This window comes from Onychomys torridus, chromosome 7 (assembly GCF_903995425.1).
Source record: "Onychomys torridus chromosome 7, mOncTor1.1, whole genome shotgun sequence".
Taxonomy (NCBI): domain Eukaryota; kingdom Metazoa; phylum Chordata; class Mammalia; order Rodentia; family Cricetidae; genus Onychomys; species Onychomys torridus.
Window position 1 is genome coordinate 102,380,079 of NC_050449.1, and position 23,845 is coordinate 102,403,923.

Genomic DNA, 23,845 nt, shown 5'->3' on the forward strand with positions numbered 1-23,845 from the left:
GCTTGCTATACAAACTGAAAAAAAGATCTGATTTTTGAGTATGAAATCATGACAATGTGATGCTGGCTATATTCAGCCTGTTAGATTACAAATGATCTCTGGGACTGTCTGGGATGCTGGGTTCTTTCCAAGCCTGAGTAACAAGGATCCATTTTGGTAACTAGTCCTAGGATAGCAGTTGAGTGTCAGCTTCAGGATCCTATGTCATTTAAACCAGTCATGAAAGAAGTGGAGTGGGGAGTAGGGTACTGGAGAAAGAAAATACTGATCCGCAGTTATCTACACTTGTTGTAGCACCAGGATCCTCTGAAATGAATCAGGGTGTCATCAAAACAATTTAATTGAGCATTAAGAGCAGATTTTTAAAATATAATTATTACCTTTAATAACACACACAGAGTAGTGTGTGCTTATGGTCTTAGGTACTCAGGAACTGAGTTCAAGAGTTATAAACTGGCGGGTTGGCAGTGGCACAGGCCTTTAATCTCAGCACTAGGAAGGCATAGCCAGGAAGATCTTTGTGAGTTCCAGGCCAGCCTGGTCTACAGAGCAAGATCCAGGACAGGCACCAAAACTACACAAAGAAACTCTGTCTTGAAAAACAAAAACAAAAAAATCTCTAAACCATCCTTGGGTACCATAGTGAGAGATACTCTCTTAAAAAAAATTTTTTTTAATTAAATTGGTTATTTGAAACTTAAAATGCCTAATTTGTCCTTGGGAAACAATGATGTAAGTGATAATTTCTCTATGCTAGTACTAGGTAATAAAAGTGAGAGCAGACAAAACTTTGAAAGGTGGCCAGCGTGTTGAAACAGTCTCTTCTATGTGCTGCTAAATTATCTTTCATCCTTTCACGCTAAAACCCAAAATACTTTGAGTGAAATTCGTTTTGGGGATTAGGAAGAAAGTGATTTGATAAGATCTTAATTTACACAACATGTGAAACATTGGTCCTTCCAGGAACGTGTGTCTAGTACCCACTTAAACACTTAAAATAGGAGTCTGGAATGGGGTGTAGTGGCACTTGCTTTTAATCCCAGCACTTGGGAGGCAGAGGCAGGCAGATCACTGTGAATTCAAGGCCAGCCTGGTCAACACAGAGAGTTCCAGGACAGTTTAGAGCTACATAGTGAGACTCTGTCTTGAAAAAACAAAAAACAAAAACAATTAAAAAAAAAACAGAAACAAATCCCAAAAAAGGAGTTTGTACTTTTTTTTAAAGTGGAGTTAAGAAGCTGCTTTTTTTTATTTTTAACATTTATTTTATGTGATGGGTGTTTTGTCTGCATGTATCTCTATGAAGAGAGCAACAGATCTCCTATAACAGGGGTTAAAGATGTTTGTGAGCTGCCATGTGGGTGCTGGGGATCTAGTCTAGGTTGTCTGGAAGAGGAGCTAGGGCTCCTTTTTTTTTTTTTTTTAGCTGAGGATCGAACCCAGGGCCTTGTGCTTGCTAGGCAAGCGCTCTACCACTGAGCTAAATCCCCAACCCCCAGCTAGGGCTCTTAACCACAGAGCCAGGCCCAGTTTTTTTTGTTTTTGTTTGTTTGTTTGTTTGTTTTAAAGATTTATTTATTTATTGTGTATACAGAAGAGGGCACCAGATCTCATTACAGATGGTTGTGAGCCACCATGTGGTTGCTGGGAATTGAACTCAGGACCTTTAGAAGAGCAGTCAGTGCTCTTAACCTCTGACCTGAGCCATCTCTCCAGCCCCCAGTTGGTGTCCCCCCCCCCCCCCCCCCCCAAGTTTCTCTGTGTACTAGATCTGGCTGACTTGGAACTGACTCTGTAGACCAGGCCTCGAATTCACAGAGATCTTCCTGCCTCTACTTCCTGAGTGCTCGGATTAGAGGCGTGGGCCACCACCCTTGGCTGCTAGGCTGTGTTTTAAATTAGCCTATCAGTTTGGGGCTTAAGCAATCCTGGTTCAGCTTTTTGTATACCTGGGACTTCATAAGTGCATGCTACTGTGTGTTGATGATGATGATGGTGATGATAGTGATAATGATTGTTTTTTGAGACAGGTTTTGAGTCTTGCTGTATAGTCCAGAATGGCCCCAGACTTTTTAATCCTCCTGATTGAGCCTCCCCAGTGCTGCTGGTATTATAGGCTGGAACTATCATGTATGTGTAGATTGTATACTTTTAAAGTTAATTCTGGTGGCTTTAAAGGAATCTTGTTAAAAATGTGTCTAGTGTTGAGAGGGAAATGAAGATACTATCGTTTTTATGAATAATGTTTGAGAATCATGGCGGCACTGGCTAGGCTTCTGTTCCTCCTTCTCTTCCTCCACACGGCAGCAAATACCGTATTGAAGGGAGGACAGAGGAAGCCGCTGGCCATTTGTAAACTAGAGTGGCAGTTTCCGTTTTTTAGAAGATTTTCTACAGTTTAAAAAATTGTTCCAAGACCAAGCAAAATGGGACCCTTGTAATCCTAGCACTTGGGAAGGAGAGGCAAGTGGATCTCTGTTAGTTCAAGGCCAGTCTGGTCTTTATATCAAGTTTCAGGCCATAGAGCTACACAGTGAGAACCTGTGGCAAAACAAAAGAAATGTTGTCCAGACTACTGTAGAAGAGCTTGACCTTAAAAATACTTTTAAATCAGTAGCCTCAGACTTTGCAAATTATCTTAAGTAACCCACCTCATAAGGTATTTATGATCTTATTTTAGGTTATCTACAGTAAAGGACCAAGATTCTCTTGCATGTTTCATTATCATGTCACATAGTCCTGTTGCCTTAGTTTACTGTTTTGTTCTTTTTGGTTTTTCGAGACAGGGTTTCTCTGAGTAACAGTCCTGGCTGTCTTGGAACTCACTCTGTAGACCAGACTGGTCTCGAACTCAGGGATCCACCTGCCTCTGCTTCCTCAGTTCTGGGATTAAAGGCATGTGCCACCACTCCTGGCTTGTATGGTGGTTTTGTCTGCTTGTAAGTCTGTGTACCACATGTGTGCCTGGTGCACATGGAGGACAGAAGAGGGTTTCGGATCCCATGGAACTGGAGTTATGGATGGTTGTGAGCCATTGCACGGGTTAAAGTGCCGAAGCTGGCTCCAATAAAAGATGAGCAAGTGTTCTTACTAAATAAGCCCTTTGGAACTCACTGAGATCCGCCTGCCTCTGCCTCTAAGTGCTGGGATTAAAGATGTGCACTACCACCCAGCTTACTTTACCTGTTTTTTAAGACCTTGGTAACCAAATAACTTTATCCCTGACATGTGGTCCGAAGGAAAGATTAGATGTCCAAATTGCTGTACTTGAGAACATGTGTTCTTTTGGTGCCTGCTTATATCATATGGGGCTTGTTTTCTGACAGTTCGGTATGTGTGGTATTAGGTTATGTTGATGTTAGCTAGAGCTGGGTGTAGTCAGATTGGTTCAAGAAGTGAAGGTTCTCTGAGTTTGTTTTTAGTTCCTTCTTTCCCCCTCAAAGCTTTTGCCTTATATATAGCAAGCCATTTAACTGGAAGTACTTTTTTAAAGCTTTCATTTAGAGATTCATTTTTAATTAATTTTTTTCTTTTGTTTGTCAAACATGGTGGTATATGCCTTTAATCCCAGGGCTCAGGAGGCAGAGGCAGGCAGCTAGCTCTCCTGAGTTTGAGACTCCTTAATAGTTATCCAATACAATGTGGACAGCCCTGAAATCACATACACACCAGTAGCACTAGATAGACTCAGCAGGCTAAATTTATGTATTTGTGTGTATATATACATATAAATAATAATAAAACCCATCAATCTGATAGGAAGTCTTGGGGAAACATGGGAGGGGTTGAAGAGAGGAGACATAGGAGGGCTTAAAGGGAAGAAAGGAAAGGAGGGGATAGATTTTCATTTTTGTTTTGTTGTGGTGGTTTGATGTTCCATCCTCCCTTTCTCCCTTCCTCCCTCCCTTTCCTCTTCCTTCCTTCCTTTCATTCTCTCCCTCCTTCCCTCCCCCTCCCTCTGTCTTTCTTCCTTTCTTTCTCCCTTTCCCTTCCTTCGTTCCTTTGTTTGTTCATTCCTTCCTTCCTCTCTCTCTTTCTCTTTCTTTCATTTTTAACTGAGACAGCATCTCTCTACACACTCCTGACTGTGCAGACCAGGCTAGCCTCCAACTCACAGAGCCTCTGTGCGGCATTAAGGTGTGGGCCACCATACTAAGGAAAACTCAGGTATGCAAAGGTGACTTACTCAAGGCCACAGCATTAAATTAAAACACTGTTTGCCAGACTCAGTTTTAGATTTTGTGTTTTAATCACAAATCCATTTTAAATTAACTTTATTATCTATACAGATAGATGAATAAATAGCCATTTTAAGTAGATTCTTCTCATTCACAAAGATACTTTCTTTTTTATTTTATTTATTTTTGGTCTTTGTTTTTGATTATGATGTTTCAAGACGTATCTCAAAATCCTTTTTTTCTCACCCTCCTGAGAGCTGGGATGGCCAGCATGTACCAAGAATCCTAGCTAATAAGGTTTTTAATGGTAAGGTTTTTTCTTCTTGAGGTCCGGCCCCCCCCCCCCCCCCCAAGAGCTGAGGACCAAACCCAGGGCCTTCACTTGCTAGGCAAGCGCTCTACCACTGAGCTAAATCCCCAACCCTTCTTCTTGAGGTCTTGATTTGAAAACAATCCTGTGTTGTATTGAATCCCCACCACTTCTACCAGGTCCCATCCAGGTTCTCACTGTATAGCCTTAGTTGTCCTAGAATTCAAATGCTGACCAGGCTGGCCTTGAACTCACAAGAGCTCCATCTACTGCCTCCCAAGTGCTGGGATTTAGAGGCATGCCTGGCCCCATGTTGTACCTTTTTGTTCATAAAACATAACATTGAGGCCTAAATGAGTATATGAAGTGAAGTGTATATAGTAGTATGATATATTTGCAGAACAGTTTGATAGATCTGTCCATTACTTTAAAAAAGTTACATGTACTTTATTTTAGAATAAAGAAAGTAGAAAATTGATTTCTTTCATTTACAAAATAAAGTCTCTGTTTTCAATAATTATTTGCACTTCTATCATAATACTGTAATTTCCTTTCTAGAATCTTTTTTTTTTATTTTTATTTTTTGGTTTTTTTGAGACAGGGTTTCTCTGTGTAGCTTTGCACCTGTCCTGGATCTCGCTCTGTAGACGAGGCTGGCCTCGAACTCACAAAGATCACTTGAAGAAGAGACCTTGCCTCAAAATGAAACAAAAAAATAAAGCTATGTAGTAGGAATCTTTTTTTTGTTTTTTTGTTTTTTGTTTTTTTTTTTGGTTTTTCGAGACAAGGTTTCTCTGCGTAGCTTTGCTCCTTTCCTGGGACTCGCCGCTGCCGCTACCCAACTTCTGCCATGACTTGCTCTGACTCATTTTCTAGCCACCATTTCTGGCTCTGTTCTAGTGGCTGTTCTCTGACCCCAGATAAATTTATTTCGGGGAACACAATACCACCACAAAGCTAAGGGCTGGGGAAAGGTTCAGTGGGTAGAGAGCTTGCTGTACAGTGACCTTAGTTTGGATCATAGCACCTGTGTAAAAGCCAGACTTGGTTGTTCATGGCTGTAACCTCAGCATTTGTGGCTGGGGGGGCAGCAGGATCTCTGGACTTCACCAGCTGCCAACCTAGACTTTTTTTGTTTTGTTTTGTTTTTCGAGACAGGATTTCTCTGTATAGCTTTGAGCCTTTCCTGGAAATCACTTGGTAGCCCAGGCTGGCTTCGAACTCACAGAGATCTGCCTGGATCTGCCTCCTGAGTGCTGGGATCACAGACCTGCGCCACCACTGCCCAGCCAACCTAGACTTTTTCAAGCAAATAAAGCAGAGAGCAGTAGAGGAAGACGCCCAATGTCTCCCCTGGTCTGCATTTACATGCAGAGACTGTACATACACACAGACATGGGGATGGGGGTTGATAGATAAGCAACCCAATTAATTGTTTAGATTTGTTAATTTTATATGTATGAGTGTACAAGTTTGCCTGGTGTACAAAGGTCAGGAGAGGTGGTCAGATCAGATCTCTTGGAACTGGAGGTATAGATGACTGTAAACTATGATTATGAGTGCTGCAGAATCCCAGTCCTTACAGCCAGTCCATCTCTCTAGTGCCTAAAACAGCTCTTTTGGGGCCAGGAAGGAAGGATTTTATTTGCAGGTCTATATAAATTTTATACATACATAATACATACATATACATACATACATACATATATATATATATCTGGCATCATGGCTCACACTTGGAATCCCAGCCTTTGGGAGCCTGAGGAGGGAGGATTGCTGTGAGTTCTAGGCTAGTTTCATCTGTATGAGTTCCAGCCAGCATGAGCTATAGTGTGAGACCATCCATGCCTCTATCCCCCAATAAAATAAATACTAAGTTTATTTGTTATTTTTCCTTATGTTGTAGAATAAAATATATAGTTAATATTTTTCCCCCAGCTCATATATAGACAAACCTTCTCTAGCATTTTCCATGCTAATAAAAATGTTAACTACTTTTTTCTAAGAACTTGTCTATAACTAAGAAGCAGATCTTGGTAGTTTCTGTTTAGTTTACATTTTTATGACCCAATGCCTTTGATTAGGGTTACTTACAGGAGCTTGGATGAGAGGTTAATTTACAGAAGCTTGGGCAGTTTACCAGGGGCTATACCACTGAAGAAAATCCCTTTTCATTAACTCTGTATAAATCCTGTAGGAATAGTGTGGCCTCATGAGTGTTAATAGGTTCAGTCTTGTTCAGGTCTTCTGCTAGTAATCAAAAGCAGCTGAGAGAGAAAGTTGAATATAACAGCCAGCAGCCATGTCCTCCTGGAAGACAGCACTTTGACAACATGCTATCCTCCCCTTCCGTTCTTCTGTTCTTTACATCCCATCTCCCTTTGTGCTCCTTGAGCTTTGTGGGGGTTGATACAGATGCCATTCAGCCATCACTAATTCCCAGTACTCTGACCAGTATGAGTCTTTGCAGTAATGGCTACCCGTTGAAAAAAGAAGCTTCTCTGAACAAAAGATTAGAAGGCAATACCATAAGTGCATCATATCTGTTTATCAAAACAACAGCAGTAGCTTCCCCACTTCAGCCTATGACCAGTATTACAGTACCAGGTATGAGTTTTCTCCTGTGGAATGGGCCACAAATCCTGTAACAGTTTTGCCTCTTTTTCATTGTCTGGCAGGTGGGTAGTGTAGCACATAGGGGGTCCATAGCTGAATAATACTGTTAGTAACAATTCTCCCCCATCAGCTAGGATAGTACCTTTTTGGGACTGTGAAATCTAGCTAGCAGGGAAGAAGCTTACAACTTAGTTACACCTTCACCCTCCCCCCTTGTATCCTGCTACCAAAGTGAGTGGTGTCTTATCATCCTGTTCTGATAAGTACCCAACTTTTGTGGCAATAGCCTGTATTGGGAGGTACAGGGGTCTTTTTAGCCCATATTTCCTAGGGAAGAAGGCCTACCCTGGCACTAGGATTATCATTCTCTAACCTTATGGCTTCTGGGAATGACTTCTCCCACATTGGATACTTCCACTCAAGATATTTATTTATCAAATCATTTTGTTTTAATAATTTCTTTTCTCTTTTTTTTCTTTTTCTTTTTCTTTTTCTTTTTTTTTTTTTTTTTTGAGACAGGGTTTCTCAGCTCTGACTGTCCTGGAACTCACTTTAAATAGACCAGGCTGACCTCAAACTCAGAGATCCACCTGCCTCTGCCTCCCGAGTACTGGAAGTAAAGTTGTGCACCACAACCACCCAGCTTGTTTTAAAATTTTATGTGTGTGTGAGAGACTGTGTGTGTGCATGGCACACATGTGGAGATCAAAGGGCAGCTTTTTGAAAAGTTGGTTCTCTCCACCTTCACATAGGAATCTGGGACTCAAACTCAGATTGTCAGGCTTTGTGGCACGAGAATTTATCCGTTGACCCATATTGCTGGCTGACTAATTTATTTTTTCATCCTAGTATAGAGTGTTATTGGTTGATTCAGCTATCTACAAGTGATGATGAGGCAGTACCCAGCCTTAAGATAAAACAATGATTTTATTTGCCTGATAATGCAATTTTTTTCATAGAAATATTCTAATCTGCTCTTATATATTCTTTTAAAAACTATTTTGGTACTTGATGTGGAAATATGGGATAACTGAAAAGATATGAGAGTTGAAGTTAAAAGACCTGATTTAAGGGCTGGAGAGATGGCTCAGTGGTTAAGAGCACTGTCTCCTCTTCCAGAGGACCTGAGTTAGGTTATGATCTCAGCACTCACATAACTCCAGGATATCTAACACCTTCCTGGCCACCACAGGGAGCAAGCATACACATAACATACATGCAAGCAAGCAAAATACTTATACACATAAAGTAAAAGTAATTTTTTTTTTTTTTTTTTTGGTGGGGGTGTTGGCTTTTCAAGACAGGGTTTCTTTGTGTAACAGCACTGGCTTTCCTGGAACTCTTTCTGTAGACCAGGCTGGCCTCAGACTCACAGAAATCTGCATGCTTCTGCCTCCTGAGTGCTGAGATCAAAGTTGTGTGCCACTACCGCCTGGCTTTTGCTTTATTTTCTATAAGCTTGGTATGACTATATACTCCTATAATCCCAGTATTCTGGGGGCTGAAGCAGAAGTTTCATTGTGGGTTAGGCTAGATTGGGTTACCTCTAACAATATCCCGCCTCAGGTAAGTGAAAGGAACAAAATAGTCCTTGGCTTTTCTGCCATAGAGAGATTCGAGAACAATGTCAACTGCAATGACTCACCTTGGTTAAGTTTCCTAAGCTTTTATTTTCTCATCATCCTAAAGGTGTTGACTGTACTTCAGTTTTAGATTTTGGTTTTCTTGAAAACAGCGGATGAGAGGAGCCTCTAGAAGTGTTCATGTGAACTTCTCTTCCTCTGACAGGCAGTTGCAGAATGGCGGACCTCAGTCTTGTAGATGCATTGACAGAGCCACCTCCAGAGATTGAGGGAGAGATAAAGCGAGACTTCATTGCCACACTGGAGGCCGAGCCCTATGATGACACTGTGGGAGAAACCGTGGAGAAGACTGAGTATATTCCTCTCATGGATGGTGATGAGAAAACTGGGAACCCAGAGGCCAAAAAGAAACCGTGCTCAGACACTAGCCAGATTGAAAGTAAGTGTGTAAGTTAAAAGGGATGCCTATGTTCAGAATGCAGATTGGAGATCATGGCTTGTCACCACTGAGGTTTTGGTGTAGGCAGTTACTTGAAAGGTCATTTACAAATCAAGGACACATTGTTCTTTAGTCAAATCAGTGTTGGTAAAGCTGGAGATGACTTCTGTAATGTTTCATCTACCTAACTGCTTTGTAATTTCCTCTATTAAAGTTCCTGCTATTTCTTATATTTAAGCATAGGTTTATAAAGTTAAATACGTAAAATATTTATGTAATGTATTTAACTTTATATTTATATATTATAAAGTATGTAATATGTGCTTATATTCCAATTTATGGAATCAGGTTATTGGTGTGATCTTACATCTGGACTAAAAACACAGTTAAATCCTTTAAGAAAAGTTTACAGTTTTTTTTTGTTTTTTTTTCTTTTTAATATTACTGAATCAGCTTTGTTAATACGTGGCTGAGGATTTTTTTGTTTTCTTGTTTTTTGGGGGTAGGAGGGTGGGGTGAGTTTCGAGACAGGGTTTCTCTGTGTTGCCCTGGCTGTCCTGGAATTCACTCTGTAGATCAGGCTGGCTTGGAACTGAGAGGTCCACCTGCCTCTGACTCCCAAGTACTGGGACTGAAGGTGTGCACCACCACCCAGCTGGCTGAGGATTTTTGTGTCTGTATTTAAGAGGGATATTATTGTTAATTGTCTAGTAATTTATATGTATAGTTGGTTAGTTGGTTGTTATTTTGACACAGAATTTCACACTGTAGCCCAGGCTGCCCTGGAAATCACTGTGTAGCCCATTTTGGCCTTGAACTCATGGCTGTTGAACTGCCTTCAGCTTCGATCCTTTATAGAGCTGGCATTGTAAGTGTGAGTAAATATGGCAGACTCTTTTGTCTGGTTTTAGAATTGAAATCATGCAGACTTCAAAAATGAGTCAGCCAGCACTTGGGAGGCAGAAGTAGGTGGATCTCTTTGAGTTTGAGGCCAGCCTGGTCTACAGAGTGAGTTCCAGGACAGCCAAGGTTACACAGAGAAACCCTGACTTGGAAAACAAAACAAAATGAAACAAAAAAATCAAAACAAAACAGAAAGCTGCCGTTGAGGTCTAAGGTAGAATTTGAACTATGTCCAAAAATGAAAAGAAAAAAACAAAATACCATATAATAGACCAGCAACAACATGAGTGGGGAACTGTTATATAAAATTGATATTTTTCTTTTTATTGTTTGAATTTATGGAAATTCTATCTGTGCAGTTTTGAGTTTTAAATTAGGGATTACATTTCTTTATGAGACAATAAAGGAATGGGGATGTAGCTCACTTTACAGTGAATCTCTAGGTTGGGTTTGAACCCCACATAACTAGGCATGGGAGTTCTAGCCCATATACCTCTATCATCCTAGCACTTGGGAGGTGAAGACAGAGGATCAGAATTTCAAGATCTGAAGCTTTTGCTTCACTTGTCCAGGTTTCAAGACTGAGAGCTACATGTGACTGTATAAAAGAGATGAGAGTCGGGGGAGGGAGGAGAGAGAGGTTTTTGGTTTGTTTGTTTGTTTTTTTCCATTTGAGATAGGGGTGTGTGTGTGGTGTAGTATGGTGTGTGTGTAGGCCAGGGGACAATGTGGGATGGTATTTTTCAGACACCTTTGTGCATTCCATGTAGAAGTCAGGACAATTTATAGGGACCTTTTTTTCCCTTTTGTCTTGTGGATCCTGAAGATTGAACTCAGGTTATTAAGTTTGGTGATGAATGCCTTTCCCCACTTAGCCATCTTACTGGGCCAGTTATTATTTTTTTGTTTTTGTTTTTCTAGAAGGTCCTTCACTGGCTTGAAACTCACGAAATAGGCTAGACTGATAAGCCTTAGAAATTTGCCAGCCGGTCGGTGGTGGTGCACGCCTTTAATCCCAGCACTCGGGAGGCAGAGGCAGGCGGATCTTTGTGAGTTAGAGGCCAGCATGGTCTACAGAGCGAGATCCAGGAAAGGCACAAAAGCTACACAGAGGAACCCTGTCTCGAAAAACAAAAAAAAAAAAAAAAAACAAACAAGAAAGAAATTTGCCTATTTCTACCCACCCCCTTAACACTGCCCTTACAAGCTCAAACCCACCACATCTGCTATTTTACTTTTGTTGCTGGTGTCTAACTCAGGTCCTTGCTTGCAAGTCAAGCATATTACCAACCGATATACCTCTCCAGTGTCCTAGCTCTGAGCTGTCTTGTTGATGTTGTTGAAGTGGAAGTGACATATGGCTTTTTTTGACTTTCTATAACCAAGTGGAAAATCTTTTGGCTTTGTGTATTCTTTATGGGGAGACACCCACACCCACACCCACACCCACACACACCCCATCAGGTGAAGAATTGAGAGATCTTACCATATTTGCATAAATACTTACTTCAAGAAAAAAATTGTGGATTTCTTAATTGAAAATAGTTCACAATGGTCCTTTGACTGACTCACATGAAAATAAAAGAAATTTAGTAGGAAAGAAGGCTTAGCTATTGTAGTAGCTAATGGTAGCTCATGCTTCTCCCAACCCAGTAACTGATACTCATTAGAGTTTAGTTGAAGAAGCTTGCTTCTTTTCATTTTCTCTTTTCTTATAGTAGTTTAATGCTTCCACAGTCTAGGACTGACCTTGATGGGTAAGGACAAGAAAGTAGTAGAAATAGTTTTTCTTATTGTGCTTTATCTTTTTGGGGGTGGGGGTGCTAGCTGGCCTCCAACTCACAAAGCTGCTCCTGTCTCTGCCTCTCTTTTAATACTGGGATTAGAAGCATGACGACAGCCACATACCTGGCTGTACCTCATCTAGAGTGATTTGATCAGTATAATATTAACGTGTCTCCCAGGCAGTAGTGGTGAACACGTTTAATCCCAGCAACTGAAAGCAGAGCCAGGTGGATCTTTCTTGAGTTTGAGACCAGCCTGGTCTACTTAGAGAAACCCTGTCTCAGGAAACAAACAAATTATTTATGTATATGTGTGTGTGTTTGTAGGGGAAACTTGAGTATGCCACCTATGAAGGCTAGAGGAGGTGTCATGTCTCCTGGAGATGGAGTTCTTGGGTCTGAGAACTGAATTTGGTTCTTTGCTAGAGCAATAAGTGCTCTTAACTGGCAAGCCATCTCTTTAACTCCAAGTAAGTTCTTTTGAACAGTTTTCAGACACAATAGCTCTAAATATTTTAATTTATGGTTACTTTTGTTCTATGAGATAAGGTCTTAAGATGTAGCCTGAGCTGGAACTCTTGATCCTTCTGCTTCAACTTTCTTAGTGTTTGGTATTATAGGCAGGTGCCTCAAGGCCTAGTGGTCTTCATTATTTTTATGTTTCTCTATACATCTAACTTTTTTTTTTTTTTTGAGCCCCAAACTGAGGTACACACCAAAATTTGGTTTTTTTTTTTAGAATAGGCTTTGTAGTCTCTCACTTGTTTGATTGAAACTAAGGCCGATCAAGAGAAGTTTAAACTATGTTTTGCATCTAGATATAGAAGAAACAGTTGAACAAGCTGCATATAATAAGAACTCTTTGAACCATATTTGTTATTTTCAAGACAGGTTTCTCTGTGTTCTAGCTCTGGCTGTCCTAGAACAAATTTTGTAGAGCAGGCTGGCCTCACAGAGATCACTTGCTTCCTTTACTTCTTTTATGGCCTCCCTAAAGGCTTCAACTAAAAAGTGAAGAGTAATCATGCAGTATGCTCCACACATGCATTTGGGAGATAGATAAGGTAAAATTAAGGTCATTTCTGGTTACATAGGGGCTTCAAGGCTAAACTGGGCTAAAAGAAACTCTATCTCAAAATAAAACACAAAGTAAATAATAATTGATAAGGCTGGGTGTGGTGCACGCCTTTAGTTCCAGCACTCATGAAAGGCTCCAAAGCTATACAGAGAAACTTTGTCTTTAAAAAAAATGTTGATAAACTGAAGAATTAAAAAAGCATGGCTGCCTTCATAGCACTTATCATAAAGTAGGAAAGTTACTTTTTATCTGAGTACTTTTTTTTTATTTTTATTTTTTTATTTTTTGAGACAGGGTTTCTCTGTAGCTTTGGAGCCTGTCCTGGACTAGCTCTGTAGACCAGGCTGGCCTCGAACTCACAGAGATCCACCTGCCTCTGCCTCCCGAGTGCTGGGATTACAGGCGTGTGCCACCACTGCCCGGCCCTGAGTACAATTCTTGTAACAAACATGATAGCACCAATTCTCTAAGAATCCTTTTTTTTTTTTTTTTTTTTTTTAAGATTTATTTATTTATTATTTATTATGTACACAGAAGAGGGCTCCAGATCTCATTACAGATGGTTGTGAGCCACCATGTGGGTGCTGGGAATTGAACTCAGGACCTCTGGAAGAGCAGTCAGTGCTCTTAACCGCTGAGCCCAGAATCCTTTTCTTAATTACTAAAGTGAGGAGTGTATTTCAGGCTCATGAGTGGGTGCAGTGGTGTGCTTGTGGCCTACTATATTTGTCATTGTTCTCGAGATGTGCAGCTTTTCTCTGCTTTACTCAAACTGCCCAAGGCCTGGTAGTTCATTATGAGCATTGTGTGGCTGGCCCTTGCATCTGTCTTTCAAATATGAATGACAAAGAAATCCTGTGACTGCCTGGTGCTAGTGAGCATCTCATACATTTACATAAGCTGTTAGCAAGTCTGTGGGCGGGTCACTTAGACTTTTTCTGTGTCCTGTTGGTGAGATTTGAGGCTAATAGCTTCTACTTAACTCTGTAGGAGTTCTTTGAGACCAACATTTGTGTAGAATGGAATATTAGTCGATGGTGTATGCTTTTTATCCCAGTATTCAGGAGTCAGAGGCAGTTAGATCTCTGAGTTCCAGGACAACCTAGTCTGGTCTACATAGTGAGTTCCAGGATAGCCTGAGCTGTGTAGTAAGAAAGTCAGTTTAGGACAGTGCTCCTCAAAGGTTAGCCTTTGAACCAGCGATTCAGATCATGTGGAGCTTATGAAAAGTGCATTGGGCTGAGGCCTATTGGGGTTTTGGTCCTCCTGGGTTAGAGGAGGTAAGTCAGTCTGGAAAGGATGGGCACAGAAGTTTGTTCATGTGACTTGGCCTTAATGAAATAGTGCAGTTTGCCAAAATTTGCCACAAGAGGGTGATGTTGGCAGTACAGAATTGCAAACGCTTGTGCTGAGCCTGTGTTCAGTCTTCCCTGTTGGACCCAGGGCTTACTTTCTTCCTCATGGCTCTCTTCTTAGCTCTTTACCCCCTTTCTTTTCGAGGTTTATTTGCCACATGTAGGAGTCTGAAATCTGTTATGGAGAGTAATTTTTTTTTCTTTTTTAAAGGCAATTTGGATTTCTATTCCTCTAAGAATATGGTTAATTTTTAGCTAGGCATGATGATGCATGCCTTTAATTTCAGCACTGGAGAGGCACAGGCAAGCAGAGCCTAGTCTTTCTAGGACAGCCAGGGCTGTTACACAGAGAAACCTCTCCTGCTTGTGGGGAGGTGGAATGGGGAGAATATGGTTAATTTTCAAAATGTGTGCTGTTCAGGCGGGTCTCTGTGAATTCAAGACCAGCGTGGTCTATAGAACAAGATCCAGGAGAAAACCTGTCTCGAAAAACAAACAAACAAAAGTGTGCTGTTTTACCACTGTCTGTGTTGATCTGGTTTATTTCATTAAATGAAGATCTTCTGTGGAATTCAGTGAGAAGTCAGTATCGCATCTTTTGAGGACTTTCCCAGTGCTGTATAGTGCTTACCATAACTTGTTTGAAAGTTTTCAAGCTTTTTACTCTCGTGAATCCTAGGTGTTCTCCTTGTTGGTGTCATAACATTTTTACTTCTCTTCTAGACTGAAGCTCCGTGTGTTATCTGTGTGGTCGAGTCACTTCTCTTATTCCTGTTTGATCGTTTTTTTTTAATCTGATAAACGCTTTGTGTGTTATTTCTTACTAATATGGTGCTGTCACTTAATCAGATTGTAAATTTATTATTATTACTATTTTTTAAGATTTTATTTTATATGTTTGTATTTGACCTGCATGTATGTCTGTGTACTGTGTGCTTCTGTGCCCGTGGGAGTCAGAAGAGGATTTTAGATCCTCTGGAGCCCTAAACTTAGATCCTCTCCAAGAGCAGTGCAACTCCTAACTGCTGAACTATCCTCAGCCCCTTAAGATTTTTGTTGTTTGTTTAAGAAGACAGTGTTTCTCTGTGTAGTCCTGGCTGTCCTGGAACTGGCACTGTAGATCAGGCTGGCCTCTGCCTTCCAAGTGCTGGGATTAAAGGCAAATACTATCATTGGTTGGTAAAAATAAGTAAAATTATTTAAAGAAGTTGAAGAAAGGCATTTATTTGGGGTGAGGGAACACATGCACACAGCACACATAACAGAGAAAATGACCCTCTACAGAGCAGAGGGAGGACTGGGAAAGCCAAAAATCTTGTCTCTTTTGGTGGGCTGGAGGTTTTAAAACCTCTAAAGATTTTAGGGGGTTAGTCAGTTTGAAGAAAGCTAGTATGGTTGATTAGCCCAGAACTGTTGTGTGACATGTCTTGAGTAGGCCTTGAACTTAAGCCAGGGGGCCTGCTGGCTGGAGACAAGCCTACAAGGCCTTTGTTTTAAGCTTCTAAGCTTTGTTTCAGGTCAGTTGGGTGAGGGAGAAGCAGGCCATCTTGGAAAATTGCTGTCTTGATTACCTGGCCATGACCCCTTTCCCTATCTCTCTGGCTACCAAGGAGTCGGTCTAATTCCTCTTAAAGGTCACCCTAACCTGTTAGGGCTTCTGTGTGTAGTGACTGCTTTTAGCCGCTGAGAGGTGACAAAGATGACAGGAGCAGCAGTCAGTGCCTCAAAGCAGGGTCCTAAGGAGCCACGGTAAAATTGAACTGATAGTCATGAGTGAGGCAGCATCTGTAATATATAAAAAGTGAGACTGGCTTTGTGGTGGAGATGTATTCCTTTAAGAACTTGGAAGGCAGGTGTTATGAATTATTATGTGGGGGTGGGGGGTACTCCCAAGGGTATTCCAAGCATGCAGGGAAGCATGCTGGGCAGATGTGGGGGAGTGGGCGGTGGCAGTGGCCAGTGGAAAGTCATTCACTTGCAGGTGCTGCATCTGCTTGGAAATGGTGTATTATAATAGCAGATAAAGAGACAGAAAAGACAGAAAGGAGAGAGAGAAAGAGAGGTGTGCATACCTCATAGCAGGGAAGAAAGAGAGCAGGAGGGAGAGACAGAGACAGAGAGACAGAGACAGAGAGAGAGAGAGAGAGAGAGAGAGAGAGAGAGAGAGAGAGAAGAGGGGAGGGGAGGGGAGGGGAGGGGAGGGGAGGGGAGGGGAGGGGAGGGGAGGGGAGAGGAGAGGAGAGGAGAGGAGAGGAGAGGAGAGGAGAGGAGAGGAGAGGAGAGGGAGAGGGAGAGAAGAGGAGAGGAGAGGAGAGAAACCTCTTGGGAGGAAAAGCGGATCAGATTTCAAGGGTAGATCTCTGAGTTCGTGGCCAGTCTGGTCTACAGAGCAGGTTCCAGGACAGCCAAGACTACACAGAGAAACCCTGTCTTGAAAAACTTAATTAAAGGGCAGTGGTGGTGCATGCCGCTAATCCCAGCACTCCTGTGGCAGAGGCAGGTGAGTCTCTGTGAGTTCGAGGCCAGCCTGGTCTACAAAGCGACTTCAAGGACAGGCTCCAAAAGCTACCCAGAGAAACCCTGTCTCTAAAAAAAGAAAGAAAGAAAGAAACAAACAAACAACAACACATACACACACACACACACACACACACACACACACACACACACAGGTGTGCACCATCATGCCTGTCCTAAAAAAAAGAAAGAAAGAAAGAAAAAGAAACTTAATTAAAAAAAAAAAAGTGACTGTTAGTCTTGTAATTCCTACAGGGAGTATAGTTAGAATAACCGTTAAGACAGTTTTGCTCATATTATATTATAGTTAGAAAAAATTTGAGGCATATTAAAAACTTTGCTCATATTATAGTTAGAAAAATAACTGAGGCAGTTTTGCTCATATCTTGAAGAATATTCAAGAAAATGGTTCAAAGAATTCTTGTAGGCTTTGTCATAGGTATCAACAAGAGTGATTTCTCTGCCGTCATTGTCTGCTGCAAGATGTACACTGTGGAAAAGGTCAAAATTTGTCTGGTTCAAGAGTTCAAGGAACCTTTCATAAGTTAATTTATGTTTAGAGTCAACTATTGAGTTTCTTCTATTGTAACTTTGTGGGGAACATTAAAGAGATAAGGTTAATGAGAAAAGTTCTCTGACATCATGATTAGTATAAGTTTTGTTTAACAAGGTCCTCACCTTGTTAAATATATGTTAAGCATAATTTTGTAGCTGACTGGACTATGTACCAGAAACATTTTATCAAATAGAATCCTATAGAATTCTTATTGGCAGTAACTACCAGTAAGAGTTGCCTCTGCCACCTGTATCCTCCAGTGGTGGTGGATAATATGGGCCAAACCTGTAATCCAGGTTTTATTTGTTGAAATCACACCAGCATCAGTAAGTTTGACAACAAGGTATCTGGCAGGTACCTTTATTTTTTATTTATTTATTTTTTCTCCAGACAGGGTTTCTCTGTGTAGCTTTGAGCCTTTCCTGGAACTCGCTTTTTAAACCAGGCTGGCCTCGCACTCACAGAGATCCGCCTGGCTCTGCCTCCCGAGTGCTGGGATTACAGGCGTGTGCCACCACCGCCCGGCTGCAGGTACCTTTAATCAGGAAACATGATTGGTTAGATCACAGGACATCATATTATAGCTCTAAGAAGTGCTCTTCTGCAAACAGATAGTGATATCAGGAAGAGAATCATTAGTGCGAAATAGTTGTCCAAATAGTGTTTCATTTGAGGACAGTTAAACATACAAAAAAATTAAGACCATGCAGATGGCCAATATTAATAACTCTCATTTGTTGTCAAGGCCAGTTGAAGAGCTGATCATCAGAAGTTACTTGGGCTTGGGAGTAGCCTATGACTCCTCTCTTTTGCAAATTATTCCATCTTTATAAGCATAAATCAAAGGCCTTGTTTGACCATTGTTTTATATTTAGAAGTTGGCCCTCTTCTTTGCAGACAGGACACTGGTTAGAGTCCAGTAAGTGTCATCTCCATAGCTTCCCTGAACAACAGAAAAGGTGACTTTTCACAGATACAGGACATTTAGAAATGCTGAGTCTTAGTTGATCTTGTAGGACAAGAGGGAAAATATTTTCCATATTATTCTGAACACATCAGTATAGGCCTCTAAATATGTTTATTGAACACCCAGAGGTCAGGTGCACCAGTTTATTATTTTTAATTAATCTGTAATATTTAGGTGAAGCTTGATCAGAAATTAAGTACTTCATTAAAATAAACTTTAGTGGACACAAAGCCTACTTCAAGTAGAATCTGTGGGTCCACCCTGTAGTGTTTAGCAAGATCTGGATGATCCCATAGGTAGTAGAAAAGCTAGGCATAGGGTATTTTAGGGGACTTTCCCCTTTGTTTACAAAATTACTATAATTGAAAGATGAGTATTATAATTAAGAGTTCATTTTGGGGGTCAATTTTCATTTTTTTCTAAAGGATTTTTGGGCCATGCACTGGTTGAAAAGTAGACTAAAATCTGTCTTCCTAAGCCCCTGAGGGTTTGACTTGCTCCAGCTGTCCAGGAGGTAAGCCAGTTGGGAACTTGAAGGAATCTTGGGGAATTTTGTTCACATCTTCATTGAATCAGTGGTTCTCAAAAGAAATCCTGAGGGCTGGAGAGGTGGCTCAGTAGTTAAGAGTACCGACTGCTCTTCTGGAGGACCCAGGTTCAATTCCCAGCACCCACATGGCAACTAACAACTGTCTGTAACTCCAAGATCTGACACCCTCACACAGACATACGTGCAGGCAAAACAAATAAATAAAAGTAAGTAAATAAATAAATATTTTTTAAAAAATTGAGATGAGGTTCTAAAATGATGTCTTCAGAAGAAATCCAGTATGAACCCTCAGAATGATAGTCTAGGGGGTCTTGATTGGGTTCATTTTCTCTGCCAGTTGAAGATTTAAAAGGTAGGGAAAGTGTCAAGTGCTACAGGTAGCAGCATCAGAGCACCCGATCACTGCAGACAGGATTGGATGCAGGTTGTCAGGCTTGTACAACGAGCACTTTTAACCTCAGGGCCATCCACCCAGCCCGGGTTCTGTCTGTGTAGAAGGTTAAATCTTGACCAAGAATGTGGTAACAAGACTTAATTGTGGGGCTGGAGAGGTGGCTCAGAGGTTAAGAGCACCGACTGTTCTTCCAGAGGTCCTGAGTTCAATTCCTAGCAACCACATGGTGGCTCACAACCATCTGTAATGAGATCTGGTGCCCTCTTCTGTATACATAATAAATAAATCAATCTTTTAAAACAAAAAAGATTTATTGTGACATGTTCCCAATAATTTAGATTATATGCTGAGGAAACTATAATATGTTTTCAAAAATTATTCTCATTTTCTAAAGTTGACAAATCCCCCCCCCCCCTTTGTTTTTTTCGAGACAGGGTTTCTCTGTGTAGCTTTGCACCTTTCCTGGAACTCTCTTTGGAGATCAGGCTGGCCTCAAACTCACAGAGATCTGCCTGCCTCTGCCTCCCGAGACAAAATCCCATTTTTAACTCTTTCAATCTTGGTGTAGTCAATTGGAAACCATCTGAAAGGATTTTTTTTTTAGTCATTACATATTTTACTTTGTATAGACCATACTTTTGTTTTCTAGTTGCATGGTTATTTTTCTTGTCTCTCTGAGAGAAGTATGTCTTTTTTTTAAGATTTATTTATTTATTATGTATATAGCGAATGTTCTGCCCGCAGGCCAGAAGAGGGCACCAGATCTCATTGTAGATGGTTGTGAGCCACCACATGGTTGCTGGGAATTGAACTCAGGACCTCTGGAAGAGCAGCCAGTGCTCTTCACCTCTGAGCCATCTCTCCTGCCCAGTGGGAAGTATGTCTTTTATAGAATCTACTATTTTGGCTGGGAGTATAGCTCGGAGTGCTTGGCTAGCTGTGTTAGCTTGATATGCCTGAGTGGTGCTGGTTCTCCTTGAATGGCACCTTTTCCTTAGTTATTTATTGGAGGTTTTGTTTGAGATATGCTGTGATGGATAACTGTTCCTGTGTCTGCCTTTGGCAGTATGTGACAGTGCTACCACAGTGTGTCAGTGGCTAATGCTCTGATATCTTTGTCACTGGTGAGATAGCTTCATTTCCTGTCATAGTGTCCAGTGTCTACTTCCATGTGGGAGGTGACAGGAGGCTGACTATAGTGGGAACGAAAATTGGTTAATGTGGAGAAGTAAGGGACAAACTTGGCAATTTTACTGTTCATCTATGCAACATTTAGCCTGTGGTTTCTTTATGTATTTCTGTTTATTTTTATCTTTATGCATATTCTCATAGTTTCTAGATCACTAGAGGCTATCCTTTTAAATTTTATTTTTAGTTATGTGTATGGTTATTTCTTTGTGTGGGTATGTATATATGAATGTGGGTGCCCCCAGAGGTGAGAAGGACTTTGGATTCCTTGGAAATAGAGTTACAGGCAGTTTCGTGAGCCTCCTGTGTAGGTGCTGGGAACTGAACCTGGAAGAAAAATATGCTTTCTTAAGTATTGAGCCATCTCTTCAGCCTCAACGCTACCTTTCTTAAAATCTTTATTACTTTTTTCTTTATAGATAGTGTCGTTCCCCCACCCCCACCCCTACCCCCAGACAGGGTTTCTCTGTAGCTTTGGAGCCTGTCCTAGACTAGCTCTATAGACCAGCCTGACCTCGAACTCACAGAGATTCACCTGCCTCTGCCTCCTGAGTGCTGGGATTACAGGCGTGGCCACCACCGTCTGGCTAGATAGTGTCTTATAGTTTAGATGAAGCTGGCCTTGAATTTTCAGGTTTCTTGAATTACTCAAGTATAGAGATGGCATTAGGCATGTACCACCACATCCAGCACATTTAATTTTATTATATGTATGAGTGTTGCCTGCTTATATCTGGGTACCAGGTACGTGCCTGGCATCTCTAGAGACCTGTAGAGGTTATTAGATCACTGAAGGCATTTCTCCAGCCTTCTGATGCTTTTAAATAATTCTGCTAGTATTTTTTTTTTTTTTTTAAAGATAGCAGTAGGTCTTTTTAGAAAAGATTTATTTATTTACTATAGCGTATTCTATCTGCATGTATGCCTACTCACCAGAAGAGGGCGCCAGATCTCATTACAGATGGTTGTGAGCCACTATGTAGTTGCTGGGAATTGAACTCAGGACCTCTGGAAAAGCAGTCAGTGCTCTTAACCCCTAAGCCATTTCTCCAGGCCCTGCTAGTATGTTGAAGTTAACATGTTTCTTTGCTTTCTTTCTTTATCCTCTCTTAAATTCTGTTATGTGCTTCTCTGAGACAGGATTTTGTGAAAAGTTTTTCTGTTTACTCCCTGTGTCCTGTCTTTTTTCCCTTAACATTTGCTAGTAGTGTTTGTTTCATATGATTTTCTGATTATTTGAGGGGGGCAAAGAGAGGAAGAAATGGGAGGAGGGTGAGACTATATCCTTACATAAAATACTTAATTTGCCATATTAGCCTTCTTCCCATGCTCCTCTCCCTCCACCCATATGTCCTGGCTTCTCTGGTATTTTACTCTATGGTGAATCTTTTTTTTTTTTTTTTTTTTTTTTTTTGTGGAGCTGAGGATCGAACCCAGGGCCTTGTGCCTGCTAGGCAAGCACTTTACCACTGAGCTAAATCCCCAACTCCTCTATGGTGAATCTTTTCATGGATATTTGGCTATTTTTAAATAATGCTACAGCATTCTGTTTGTATTCATTTTCTTTCATGAATTAAATACTGATAATAAATTGTTGAGTTGGTATTTCTCAATTGATAATTGCCTGACTATATGGGTTTGTTTTAATAATTTAAATGAGATTTTCTGTTTTCCTACCCTTTAGTCACACTAGCTATTACCAGATTATAGTTTTACCACTTTGATGGTCAAAAAAATATCAATTTTTGTAAAATTTCCATTTTCTTACAATTTACATTTTAAAACAGGACAGATTTTTAAAAAATATGTACTCTTTCTTAAGCTAGGGATGATGAATCTTAAGTGCTGGTTGTTTGAGGACAGGGACTTGATGCCAAGAGCAGGGCGGCACATAGCTGGCATCTCTTTGGATCAGGACATTATGTACATTATGTGGAGAATGAACGAACAGGGTGCACGTTATTTATGCATATTTAGTGGGAACTTGTTCTTTCACTTGAAAGAAAGTCCCCCCACAGGGGATCTTTCCTCAGGAGAGACCCCAAACCCAAGGAACACACCGAGACCACGGATCAGATGCAAACAGCAAGAGGGTTTATTTGAATACACAGGTACCTGGGGCGACAAGTCTCTCGGAGGACTTGCGCGCCTTCCTAGGGGAAGGGGGACTTCTTATAGAGTCCTGGGGGCAGAAGCACGGTTACAGAAGCGAGAAGCATAGTTACAGGGTCCCCATTGGTTAATTCAAATAAGGCCAGGGTAAACTTGGGGGCTATCTTTAATTTTCAGGAATGTGCAGCTGTCTGTTCTCCAAGGCCAGGTAGCCAATTATAGATATCTTGTTCTGACTCAAGGTTTGTTCCTCCCAAGACCGGGTGTTCGATATCTCCTGCCTTGACTCAAGGTTACTTTCCCAATTATCTTTCTCAAGGCTGTTTCTTAGGCTAAGTTACTGAGACGGGGGGGGCCTTTCATTCCCCCATTTTCTTTTGTCGTAAATGGAATCTTTCATTTTAGGATGGAGAATAAGGAGTCAGCTCCATCTCTGGTTCTCGGAGCCTCTGATATTGTTGGGTTAGGACCAAAGCCTGGACAACAGAAATCCTATCCTTGACAAATTGTATTAATCTATTGAAGATACATGGCCCCAAAAATAAAATGAGCAGGACTCTGGTGATGCCCCTCCTAACGTTAGGAGGGCTATTAGGGGGATTAGGGGAACCCATAGGTAAGTCTTATCTTTAGTGGGTTTGGGGAGCGTTGAACTTTCCTATGTAGATGTCTTGGTGTTCTCAGCTTTGTCGGGTTCTTTGACGGCCTTCATATATGACACGTGGACCCAGACAGAGTTTTTAATCTTGAATGGGTGAGACATCACCGGGCGATTCAGTTGCTCCCAGTAGGCATCTGCCAGGGGTTTCCACACCGTCTTTTGTACCAGTTGGAGGGCTTGAAGGTGTGCCTCCAGGGTAGGGCTAGTGGCAAAAGAGGAGATATCAGGGTAAAGGAAGTTTATTATTGGTGGGGGAGTCCCATATAAAATCTCAAACGGGGTTAGGCCGTGAGGCCCAGGAGTATTCCGGGCTCGGTAAAGGGCTAGTGGGAGTAGGAGCACTCAATCTCTAGTGCCAGTTGCGAGCGTTAATTTGGTCAAAGTCTCCTTAATGTTTTTATTTATGCGTTCTATCTATCCTGAGCTCTGGGGGTGGTATGCACAATGGAGTTTCCAATCGATCCCCAATAGCCTGGCCATCCTCTGACTTACCTGGGAGATGAAGGCGGGCCCATTGTCTGACCCCAATATCTGGGGCATTCCATACCTGGGAAAGATGTCATCCAGGAGTTTCTGGGTTACCATGGTAGCAGTCTCTTTCTCCGTCCATCCTGAAAAAGTGTCTACAAAAACCAGAAGGTATCTGTACCCATA

At 41.3% G+C, this 23,845-nt stretch overlaps 1 protein-coding gene across 14 annotated transcripts in view; it reads left to right on the forward strand.

Annotated features, from left to right (window-relative positions):
- Window positions 1–23,845, forward strand: part of Map4 (microtubule associated protein 4) — a 145,070-nt gene that overhangs the window by 39,147 nt on the left and 82,078 nt on the right. For all 14 annotated transcript variants that reach the window (XM_036191951.1, XM_036191956.1, XM_036191960.1 and 11 more), the window contains exon 2: window positions 8,893–9,126. In XM_036191951.1, coding sequence (XP_036047844.1) covers window positions 8,904–9,126 — 223 coding nt within the window. In that variant the 5' untranslated portion in view covers window positions 8,893–8,903. The remainder of the gene's footprint in view (window positions 1–8,892; window positions 9,127–23,845) is intronic.